The sequence below is a fragment of the Podarcis melisellensis genome (genome assembly GCF_964234715.1).
Source record: "Podarcis melisellensis genome assembly, chromosome: 6".
Taxonomy (NCBI): Eukaryota; Metazoa; Chordata; class Lepidosauria; order Squamata; family Lacertidae; genus Podarcis; species Podarcis melisellensis.
This window is the reverse complement of record NC_138538.1, coordinates 18,399,523-18,411,823: the sequence shown is the minus strand read 5'-3', so window position 1 is coordinate 18,411,823 and position 12,301 is coordinate 18,399,523. Positions and strand designations below refer to the sequence as shown.

Genomic DNA, 12,301 nt, shown 5'->3' with positions numbered 1-12,301 from the left:
CCTGGCCAAAATGGTCTCTCATGCCAGATTTGAGGCCTAGCCAGTATGATGAGGCCCCTGGGCTGGAGAATCCACAGCCTTGCCCTAGAATATCATGAATTGCAGTGTCCCTACAGTGGAATTTGAGATACTCTGTGAATCTTTTTACACTTGAGTACAATTTTTGTGGCACCTCATGAAGTAAATGCCTGTTCAAATGCAGCCTTGAAATCAGCTTTCTGAAGTTTGGCCAGGGCAGGTGTGGGGAGCTGTCGGGTGTTATGTTCCATGCACGTGTAATTTTTTTTAAAGAAGAAATATGAAAATAAACTGAATGTCAGTTTCCTAATCACTGAAGCGTTGCTGCAGGCCATAACGAGTATCGCTGCGTACTTTCATTTTCTTGAAACCTTGGGTGAAAACGGTTTTTGTCTTTTGCAGACACATGAAACTCGAGAAATCCTGCACTTTCATTATACAACGTGGCCTGACTTTGGAGTCCCTGAGTCTCCAGCTTCGTTCCTCAACTTCCTAGTCAAAGTGAGAGAGTCGGGGTCACTGAGCCCCGAACATGGACCCATTGTAGTACACTGCAGTGCAGGGATTGGAAGATCAGGAACTTTCTGCTTGGTTGACACTTGTCTCCTTTTGGTAAGAGAAGCTTGCTTGTAAGGTGGAAGGGAGTGTTGGCTGCCATTTTGTTTAGTGCCTTTCAACTCCACAAGTCTATGATGCTGAGCAGAGCAGAGCGAAATAGGCTTCATAAACTTTGGCAAACCCTTTGTAGCAGTGACTGTGTGGGACATCTGTCTGAATTCTGCTTTAACCTAATTCCGTTTCAGACTTGTGCTGGGCTGGCACTAATTTTTATGTCATGAAGGAACCAGCACACAGTTCCTCAGTACCACCAGTGCACAGTTAAACTGTGGCATGGTATAGAGGCCCATACATAGGAGAACCTGATACTTCTGAATCTTCACGCTGAAAAAGAAAAGGGTTGTGGGGAGAGAGAGATTCCTACAGACAACTCCCATCCTAGAGTAATCTATTTCCACTTCAGAGTTTAAAATCAAGCCTAGCTTTCAGTGAGGCCTGCCTTCGGTTAGCCAGTTGCTAACACCCTCTCTTTCCACACCCTTGCTGTGTCTTGTTTCAGTAAATGTGCTTTTGGCAGGAAAACTACGAAAACGCTATGTTCTATCCATTTCATTCTGAAAACTTGTTGCCTTAATTTTCACATTTATCGCCATAATTTTTGAGTATATTGACATGATCCTTGTTGACATGATTCTTGGCACTGCAGCTGGAGAAGCTGGGGAGAATCCCATTTCTGTTCTCCTTCCTCTGGCATTCCAGTCCTAAGCATGTGTTGGAAATGAGTCCTGCTGCTTTTGAATAAGTGGGCAGAGAACAACAGCCCCTCAACAAAAACTTATGAATGCCCATTGCATTCATGGGTGTTTACTTAAGTTCAGTGTCAGAATATGTGTGTCTTCGACAAGTCATATTGTTGGGATCACCAGTTTTAGTGGGATGAAGTGGGAGGGCCCAATAATAGCTTGTTGTCTGGGGCTCTTATAAAATATTGGATTTGGTGAGTTTTCACTGGGCAACATTCTGTAAGGCCTGAGTAGACGTGAGTTAGGACTGCAACCTTGATAAAGACATCTTCCAGATATTCCACAAATGAGAAGCTGTACTGTTGCTTCGGAGGTAATTCAAAAAACCATCTGAATTTCACCTTTCTCTATTTAGATGGACAAAAGAAAAGACCCTTCTTCTGTCGACATTAAGCAGGTTCTTTTAGAAATGAGGAAATACCGCATGGGGCTTATACAGACTGCAGACCAGCTTCGCTTCTCATATTTGGCTGTTCTAGAAGGATCAAAATTCATTATGGGAGACTCATCTGTGCAGGTGAGCAGCAGTAGCAGAATTCAACTGGCATAGGTTGTCTTCATTTTTTAAAGTTGTGTGTGAATGGGCCAAGATTTTTATGGAACAGCAGTGCATAGAATCGAGTGGCAATTAGATGTGCTAAAACAAAGTGGTTCACAAATGCACCTTTGACACACATAGATACTTATACAGAGACACACACACACTTGTGTATAAACCAGGTTATAGGATGTCACATGTGTTGTTGCCATTGCAATAGGTGATTCTTACTGCTTTACAGTTCTGGGGAATAGCAGGTTCTGGCCTAGTACTGTAGTTCATTATCCAACCCGTGTCTTCCTGTGTCTTGTAGATGTGAAGACTCTAGCAGGACAAGGGTATCCGCTGAGCTGAGGGTTGTTGCTTAAGGCGCATCATGCCATTGTCACTTAAACGTTATTTGAATAGGCGGTGGAATAGTTGAGGGGGAACTGCAGCTCTGGGAAGAAAAGAAAAATTCAGAGCAGGGTGATGGTTTCGTGTGCCCATGCACCCGGGTGGTTAGTGCACTCTCCTTGCTCCGGAAAGGGAATGAGGTGATAACAAGACTGCAAAGAGGAAGTCAGAGAATGAGGAAGGGAATTAAGCAGAGGCTAGATCCCTCCCCCTCTTTTGATGGGGTCCTTGAATATTATTATTAGTATTTCCATTTATGAATTGTTTCCAGTGAGCTGTTTCAAAGTGACTCGGAGTACATTTTGTTCAACATCGTTCTGTCTGTGCAAGCGTTGCAACTTGCCAGCTGGATCTATTTCCCCCTCCATCATGCTATTCTGGGAGCTCTCCTGACACACTCACCCAAAACCCATTTTCAGGTAGTGCAAGGGGGTGGGCAGGAGGGAAGCCCCCCAGAGGGCAAGCAGAAATCTTTGCTGGAAGCTGCCTTTAGTGGCTGGGGCAACCCAGTCAGATGGGCAGCATATACCGTATTTTTCGCTCCATAAGGCGCACCGGACCATAAGACGCACCTAGTTTTTAGAGGGGGAAATCAAGAAAAAAAAATCTTAGCTGTCTTGGCTTTCTCTTTAGCCGTGCACAACCTCTCCGGCCGGGCAATATCCCCACCTCCCACAAAAGCCCACAGGAGCCGTGCACCCTTTAAGGAGCGTGCAACTCCTGCGGGCTTTTCTACGAGGAGGGAGAAGGGACTGACTGCCCGCATCAGTCCCTTCTCCCTCCTGGGGGAAAAGCCCGCAAGAGCCACGCGGAGCTTATGTGTGGCCCTTCAGGGCTTTTCCTGGCTGCCTCCCCCCTGCATTCACTCCATAAGACGCACACACATTTCCCCTTACTTTTTAGGAGGGGAAGTGCGTCTTATGGAGCGAAAAATACGGTAAATAATAAAATGATGATGATGCAGACATTCCTCTGCTGGGACTGGTCAGGTGAATTGTGCCCTTCCAATGCGTTTCACAACTTGAACCTATGCAGCCAAGTCAAAAGTAAGTACCTCTGAGTTCCGTGGAGTTTACTCCCAGGTGACTGCGCAAAGGATTACAGTCATACCTCATGTTATGTTTGCTTCATGTTACGTTTTTTCAGGTTGTGTCCCGCAGCAACCCGGAAGTACCGGAAAGGGTTACTTCCAGGTTTTGCTGCTCGCGCATGCGCAATAGCACTAAATCGCGCATCGCACATGCGCACAATCGCCAAATCACACCGTAAAGGTAAAGGTACCCCTGCCCATACGGGCCAGTCGTATCCGACTCTGGGGTTGCGTGCTCATCTCGCTTAAGAGGCCGGGAGCCAGCACTGTCTGAAGGCACTTCTGGGTCACGTGTCGCACCGTACAGCTGCGCAGATACGGCGCTTCAGGTTGCGGGCTTTTCATGTTGCGAACGGGCCTCCGGAACGGATCCCGTTCGCAACCAGAGGTACCACTGTACAGTTACATCACAAGGAATAGTAAATCTTGTTATTTTGTCTTTGGTCTAGCTAGGAGCCTAAGGGAATGCACAATCTCGTGGCTATAGGGGCTGTCAGGATGAGCTCCTGCACTTCAGATTTTCCCACTGACAATAGGTACAACAAACTGCACAGTAACATTTCTTTGAAAAAATGAATAAATGAGAACACCTTAATGGTGCATCTTGGGCACGTACAGATAAAGCGTGTGTGCGTTTTCCTTGCCGTGTTTTAAGAAGGTTTAATGAGTCTCCTGCTTCTGTTGAAGGAGCAATGGAAAGAGCTCTCCAAAGAAGACTTGGACCCTCCGCCGGAACATATTCCCCCACCCCCAAGACCACCCAAGCGAACCTCAGAAATGAATAACGGAAGGGTGCACGACCACATGGAAAATTCTTCAAAACATCGGGTGACGGAGGAGGAAGTCGTGTGTGCCGTGAGCGCTCTGGTGGCGAAGGTTCCTGATGGCAGAGATCACCCCTCTGAACATCTAGACATGGAGAGGTAATGTTGGCCAGGATTTCTTTGGGGGAACACTTGCATCAGATTGCCATCAGCCTTGCAGCCAGCAAGCCGCCTGTCTCTCTTGTCTCTCAGTGTTTATACTAAAGCAGAGCGACGACCCAATAACATTTTATACGTTCGTGTAGAAAATAGGAGTGGAGAGGCAGCGATTGAGGGGAAAGGAACGAAAGCGTTCGAGGAAGTTCCCTTTTGATGTATTTTTTTCCTTGCTCCGCTACTATAAGGAAGGAAAAAATGCCAGGAGAGAGGGGGATCTGTCTCTAGAATAAACAAGTGAAATAATTTGTGGGGGAGAATGAAATGTGGTCGTTTCCAAGCTGTGCACAGGCTTCTTAGTAAACCAAAGATGCAACTGAGCTTTGTTACTTAAATATAGCAGGAAGTATTCTTTATACTGTAATCGTTTTGTGAATTCATTAAAAGAAGTTCTGAAAGCAGCTACACTGATTTTGCATGCTTTCAAAATCTTCTGAAAAGCATAAATGTTCGGAATTTCTTGAGAAACTAGGTCAGTTCAAATAAGAGGTTGCAGGGGCACAAGATGGTTTCTCTGCAGTCTGTATGTGCTAAAGAGCCTTTTAAGTCTTTGCACTAGAGAAGAATGAATGAGGTCACTTCTTTAGCAAATTCCCCATTTCTCAGTAGGACTGAAGTATTTCCATTGGAACTAAAACATTGTCAGGGTGAAACCCAACTTCCATTTTTTTAGAGAAAGAAAATTGTTTCGACTTAATTATGGATCTAACCAAAATATAGCTTGAAGGCTGTTGCAAAATATCAGACAGTTTAAAAAGAATTAAGAGATGGTCAAAGTTTTTCCTACTCTAGTAGAAAAAGCTTAAAATCTGAGGTTTTATCTTTTCAGTAAGGGGCTTGCTCACCTGTCATTCCAGACAGCTGAAATGAAAAACTCTAGAAACAGCCAGCAAAAATTATCAAAAGCTGGAAGAGAGGTGGAAAATGCACCGCTTGAACACTAGGTGTCACTACTGCTCCATGTGCAATAATGTCAGGAGATTTCCTTTTCCTGGTTCAGCAATACTGGAGTCTGACTTGGCCATTTTTATCTAGAACTGAGCCAAAACCTATTTAACCAGCTTCAAGTTCCCCTGCAGGTGTGCTAAAAAGCAACCTCCCATTTTTGCCAGTTTTGTAGCAGTAGCTACAAGTGTATTCATATTATTCTATCGGTCCTTTTTTCTCTCAGTGCTCAATTTTTCCCCATCTCCCAATAACTCAGTCCGAGCTCCACATTGGCCAAAAGATTCCTGCGTTGCAGGGAGTGTTGGACTCAATAACCCAACTCTGCAATTCTATGATATATAAAACCTGGCTCCTTGGCTTTCCACCATGCCCGAAGCATTGATGCTCCTTTTCTGTCCCATCGCTCTCCTCCACAAAATGTTGTCGTTTAGTCGTGTCCGACTCTTTGTGAACCAATGGACCAGAGCACACCAGGCACTCCTGTCTTCCACTGCCTCCTGCAGTTTGGTCAGACTCATGCTGGTAGCTTCAAGAACACCATCCAACCCAGTGGCGTAGCATGGGGGGTGCAGGGGGGGCCGGCCGCACCGGGCGCAACATCTGGGGGTTAGGGTTAGTGGGCGCAAATCCACGGGTTAGGGGGCACAAATCCACGGGTTAGGGGGCGCAAATTACTTGCCTTGCCCCGGGTGCTGACAACCCACGCTACGCCACTGATCCAACCATCTCGTCCTCTGTCCTCCCCTTCTCCTTGTGCCCTCCATCTTTCCCAACATCAGGGTCTTTTCCAGGGACTCTTCTCTTCTCATGAGGTGGCCAAAGTATTGGAGCCTCAGCTTCACGATCTGTCCTTCCAGTGAGCACTCAGGGCTGATTTCCTTCAGAATGGATAGGTTTGATCTTCTTGCAGTCCATGGGACTCTCAAGAGTCTCCTCCAGCACCATAATTCAAAAGCATCAATTCTTTGGCGATCAGCCTTCCACAAAAATAAGCATCTGCAAAACACTTTTGCAGTTCCTTTTCTCAGATGGCAAGGAACTCTTGAGTTGTAGCCTGTGCTGTGCTGGCAGGAGTCTGGTAGCGAAACAGGACTTCTGCTTCCTCTCCTCCTCCTGTGGGTCTCCCCCCACCCCAAATAAATATGCCCCAGGGGGGTCTCCCAAGTCCCAGCCCTTCAGAGCTGATGTTGTGGATGTGCTGGAGGCTGGAGGAGACAGAAGAGGAAACTCTGCCCCACACGTGGGAGCCAGCAGAGCTGCAATGTTGGATGTGGCTCCTGCTGGTTTTGAATGGGTATCCTCTTCGTCGGACGGAGGCTCCAAAGAAGCTTTTTATGTATGCTGCAGCCTCAGCCAGAACCTTATATGCGCCGAAATGGAAAGAGGAAAAGGTTCCAACCAAAGAAGAATGGCTTTAAAATAAATGGCGAAATAGCTGAAATGGCGAAATTGACTGTAAAACCAAGAGATCAAAATGATGAACTACTACTACTACTACTACTACTAATAATAATAATAATAATTTATTTGTATCCCGCCCTCCCCGGCCAAAGCCAGGCTCAGAGCGGCTAACAACAGGTAAAAATAGCACAGTGCACATAAAATCGCAGTCAGTTAATTAAAATACATTCTAGAATCAATTCAGAATCAAATTAATGGCAACCATTGGGCCGGAGTTCTATGAGGACTACAGAAGGAGAAAGGGAGTCAGACTGTGCCTTGGCCCAAGGCCTGGTGGAACAGCTCTGTCTTGCAGGCCCTGAGGAAAGATGTCAAGTCCTGTAGGGCCTTAGTCTCCTGTGACAGAGCGTTCCACCAGATTGGGGCCCTGGCTCTGGTCGAGGCCAGTCTAACCTCCCTGTGGCCCAGGATCTCCAAGATGTTTTTATTGGAAGACTGTAAGGTCCTCTGTGGGACATACCAGGAGAGGAAGTCCCATAGGTACGAGGGTCCTAGGCTGTATTATGGAGAACCGGAGGCCTTTTTTTCTTTTACACTATCAAAGTATCTTAATGATACAAAATCGTGAGCTGGATTTGAGATACGAGCGGCGGGTGGGGGGGGGGAGACAAGATGGAGTTAGAGGGTTTAGGAACAAGTTGTTGTTGTTGTTTAGTCAGTTAGTCGTGTCCGACTCTTCGTAACCCCATGGACCAGAGCACGCCAGGCACTCCTGTCTTCCACTGCCTCCCACAGTTTGGTCAAACTCATGTTCGTAGCTTCAAGAATACTGTCCAGCCATCTCATCCTCTGTCGTCCCCTTCTCCTTGTGCCTTCAATCTTTCCCAACATCAGGGTCTTTTCCAGGGAGTCTTCTCTTCTCATGAGGTAGCCAAAGTATTGGAGCCTCAGCTTCACGATCTGTCCTTCCAGTGAGCACTCAGGGCTGATTTCCTTCAGAATGGAAAGGTTGGATCTTCTTGCAGTCCATGCAGAGCCAGTGTGGTGTAGTGGTTAAGAGCGGTAGTCTTGTAATCTGGGGAACCGGGTTCGAGTCTCCGCTCCTCCACATGCAGCTGCTGGGTGACCTTGGGCTAGTCACACTTCTTTGAAGTCTCTCAGCCCCACTCACCTCACAGAGTGTTTGTTGTGGGGAAGGAAGGGAAAGGAGAATGTTAGCCGCTTTGAGACTCCTGAAGGGGAGTGAAAGGCGGGATATCAAATCCAAACTCTTCTTCTTCTTCTTCTCTTCATGGGACTCTCAAGAGTCTCCTCCAGCACCATAATTCAAAAGCATCAATTCTTCAGCGATCAGCCTTCTTTACGATCCAGCTCTCACTTCCATACCTCACTGCTGGGAAAACCATAGCTTTAACTATACGGACCTAGGAACAAGTAGAACGCAGCAATTAAGGATAAGGATGGAAAACATCAGGACAGGAAATCAGAAAGAAAAATAGATGTCAAGTCAGTTTCTTAAGACCTTTGAAAAATCTAATAAAAATGGATGTTTAATGTATACGCTCTCTCTTGTTCCTCAGCACTAGTCAAGACACTGAGCTTAGGAAGAGAACTGTTGATGCCTCGCCACAAAGTGAAGAGATGGTCAAGTCGGAAGAAGAAGACGACGAGAACATGATGTCAACTTGGAAACCATTTCTGGTCAACATTTGCATGTTCACTGTCCTCACAGCAGGAGCATACCTCTGCTACAGGGTGTGTTTCCATTGATAGACATGCCAGCGATGGTATCGAGAACGCCAGTATCTTCGCCGGCGTTTTAACTTTGTTACAATAAAAGAAAGCTAAAGCGGGGGGGCATCCAAGCCTTTGCCCCAGTGGAAGTATATCTTAATGTTTGAGATGCTGGAACTTTGGTTAGGGCTTAAAGAGAAAATTGATGCACTAGGGTTTAATATTAGCCCTATGGTCCCAAGAACATAATATTCTAATCTCAGGGCCTTAAGATATTCAGGAGTAAGCAGAGAATATGCCAAATAAGTCTTGTGGGTTTTTTTTTTCTTTTCTTTCATTATTTTTTCCTTATTTTTAAAAATGGAATAATAAGAGTTTACAACACATTGTTTTTTAGAAGTCTTTTAAAGCCAGTTTTCGTTCTTTTGGTTGTTGTTTTTCAGGAGGGGGAAAGCAAGTGAAAAATTGCTTGTATTCTCCAAGTGTTTGTAACCAAATACATGATTGGGTTCCTTAAATCACCACTATTGGGTTCCTTAAATCACCCACGCATGCACACACCCCTGAAGAATGTACAACTTTTTATTTTTTATTTTATTTGAGAGGGGAGAGCTCTTTACTGCATGCCTTTTCAAGACTGAGGACTCTCTAAAGAACCACTTTTTTGTAAGTTCTGTTGCTTAAATTGGCTGCTGCTCAGGAGCCCCAGTAAATGAATGGAGATTACATAACACATGCCCCTGCAAGTTGAATTTCACCCTGAAGTGTGGGGTTTTCTGGCAGTGCAGGTAACATGGATAGATTTTATCTTAAATAGATTCTTGCTTTCAGCGCAGTTGTAACGGGCATCTGCTGTTGCTCAGGGCATCCCAGCAGGTCAAACGCTACTCTTTTCTTCTTCCTTTAAGACAAAATCTCCCACTCACCACCAACACTGAACGCAAGTCTTCTGTCGCACTCCTTATTATCCCCATTGCATAGCACCATCCCATATCTCTCTCACACACACACTTTCTCTTTCTCTCGTTCTCCCTGTCCTTTAGGGAGAGGGGAAGGAAAATACAACCAAAATATATCCACTAGCATTTGCAAAATTGTTTTGGAAAGGACCAGTGTTCTTAAGCATCGGTATCATAATTTGTAAAATTCAATTTCACTCTAGACCTACCATGTGAAAAGAATATGCTTTCTGTACAAAATGGAACAAGAAGAGTTTAAAATAATTCTTAGAGCTCCTTTATGCTGCAGAAATGCATCTCAAGGAATCCCAGGTAGCTATTGCTGGACAGCGGTTGGGCAGGACGGGGACTTCCTTTTTGGAGAAAAGCTGAGCAAATGAACTGGCTCTCCAGATCAACAAGTCATTTTGCAAGATGCAAGTCACTGCTGGTGGCTTTTAGTTTTATTGCCTCCTCTTCCCCCCTCCCCCCTGCCCTTGAACAAAGATTTCAAGTTTGGCTTTTATTTGGCTTAAGATCATGCTGTTCAGTAGCCAGGCTTAAGTGTCTTAAGCCACCTGCCTGCCTCTGCAGAAAAGAGTGTCCAGCCTGACTCGGAACAGATCCAGGTTGTGTTCTGCTCCATCGGAAGATGAAGATTTGAGTTTTTTGTTTTTGGTATAGCATAGCTTAACTGACCATAGCTGCTAAAAGGAGGGTAAAAGTTTAGACCAATCATGTATTTTGTCTCTTTGTTGGATGATATGATGGGGGGTGGTAAGCTAGGACTTTGTCAACTCTTCTTACTGCATTCGACTGAAATAATAATCACGCAGAAGAATCCTTTGTCCGTGCTGCAGAGAGCAAGACAAATGCATTCATTAGAGTTGTAGCCTGTTTCAAAGTAAAATCATGACAATTGACCTTACAAGTGTGACTGATCAATGCTTTAAAAATTCTGCAAAATTCTAATTATATAGCACTTAAGTACCATCTACCTTAAAAAAACAGCAACAACAGAGTAGACTTCTCACTCCATATTTATTTTGGTTCGCCACGACGCTCACAAACTTTAGCTCTTTGGGTTTTTTTCCCTTGAACCACTGGATCTTGGGGAAGGAAGGAGTGGTTGGATCAAAAATAAATGAAGTCAAGCTTTGCATCAAGGGCTTTTCAAAAGTACAATAATAATCTTCAGGTAGTAATGGGAAACAGACAGACAAAGTTACCCGTGAGATTGCTGTTTAGACCAGAATTTGAAAGGAGGAATACTCAAGCAGTCAAGCTTCAGTAGTACAGTAATAGTGGAAGCGTGAAAAATACTGATTATGAGTTTAGAAAAAGGTATAACTATATAATGCTCATCTGTGTATTTTTACTATACAGTATGTGATTGCTTTGTCCCCATCTCTCTCTCTCATTCAGTAGGCTCTTGTTGAGAAGCAACATTAGTTAGCACATTTTTATTCAGATGCATGTATAAAGTCCCCCCCCCCCAAAAAAAGAGAGAGTCCTGGTCAAAATCCATGTGCTTGAAAGTTGAAAAAGAGTTTAAAATATATATATATATATTTCTGCTTACCGATGTACCCAGATTGTATTTGCATGATCTGATTGTTTAAATGGCCGTGGTTCCAAGAGTGTTGCTGAAATGTCTTCGTTCAGCCAATAGATTGGTAGGTGTGCTCTTTTTAAAAAATACAACAACAAACCAACAACCAACAAACATCAGGTTGCCTGTATCTTGCCTAATAACTTGGCGTGACTTTCTATTCAGTTTTATACGTATGCCGTGCAACCCGGTTGTATGCCACTCTTAAACTGAGTAAATATTGTACAAACATTCCAGAGGGTGTACAAAGCCATATTCACACCCCTCTCACACACACACATGTTCCCTGCAGCAAACAGGTGCCCAGATCCATGGAGCTGCTGTCTGAAACCCCAAAGGAGCAGCTTTTCTCTCTCTTTCTTTCTCTCTCTCTCTCTTGCATAGGCCATCAGAACCAAAGTGAGATTTGAAATCTGCGCTTTGTTGTTATATAGAGGATATGAAAATCGAAGCTCTTGAACTTAGCAGCAGGTGATAAATGAATGGTAATATTATTCCTTGGAGTTGTTGTTTTTTTGTGGGGGGAATGGTTGAATTCAGAATGTCTCTCCTTAAAATCCACAGTAACTTGATTGTACTGTTACGTCTATCCCCTTCTGCGAGGAAGAAACTAAAGATCTCCCTTGCTAGCCAGAGATACGGGGAGGGTGGACTGGCTTACCACGTCTCTCCTGGGTCTGCCAGTATTAGTGATTTGCCTTTTTATCCTATTTGAACACGAGAAGGACTCGTACTGTAGTGAAAACATGCAGTGGAATTGCCCTAGTCAAAAGCCCGGTGAGGTGTGCATAAGGCTTATAATGCTGAACTTGTAAGCATTTTGTTTTGGTGTCCTGTCTATGTATGTAGTAGTTTGGGTGTGTAAATACAAGTAGCATTTCAAAGTGGATGTATTGGTTAACCTATTCTCGGGATGGGGGCAGGGGTGGGGTGGGAAGTGGGGGCCGGAAAAAAAAATATCCATGTTTAAACTTGTTAGAAAGTTAGTGAGCTGCTCTGCTATATGCCTTAAGCAAATATATACTCATCAGGTCTTTCTTTTTTACAGATTGCCATAGAAAAGTTTTTTTTAAGAAAAATAAAATAAAACCTTTTAAAAAAAACAACGAACAAGCTAAATGTTTTGGTATAATACGTTTTCAGGTATATTGTCTTTTATGTAAGGCGCTGCAATGACCTCACAGTTTCAGTAAAAAACTGTACAGTTTTTCAATTTCCCATAAAGATTTTCAGTTCTCATTTTAGCTGCAACAATAAAATTCTTTTGTAAAGAAGCATGTCTCTT

General features: G+C 44.2%; 1 protein-coding gene across 2 annotated transcripts in view; it reads left to right on the top strand.

Annotated features, from left to right (window-relative positions):
• PTPN1 (protein tyrosine phosphatase non-receptor type 1) overlaps positions 1-12,290 on the top strand; it is an 88,932-nt gene extending 76,642 nt beyond the window's left edge. The window contains exons 6-9 of one of the 2 annotated variants that reach the window (XM_081917040.1): positions 421-630; positions 1,735-1,896; positions 4,094-4,326; positions 8,313-12,290. In XM_081917040.1, coding sequence (XP_081773166.1) covers positions 421-630; positions 1,735-1,896; positions 4,094-4,326; positions 8,313-8,502 — 795 coding nt within the window. In that variant the 3' untranslated portion in view covers positions 8,503-12,290. Of the gene's footprint in view, positions 1-420; positions 631-1,734; positions 1,897-4,090; positions 4,327-8,312 lie in introns of both variants that reach the window. The other variant, XM_081917039.1, reaches the window with a different exon arrangement.
• Positions 12,291-12,301: the final 11 nt, after the last annotated feature.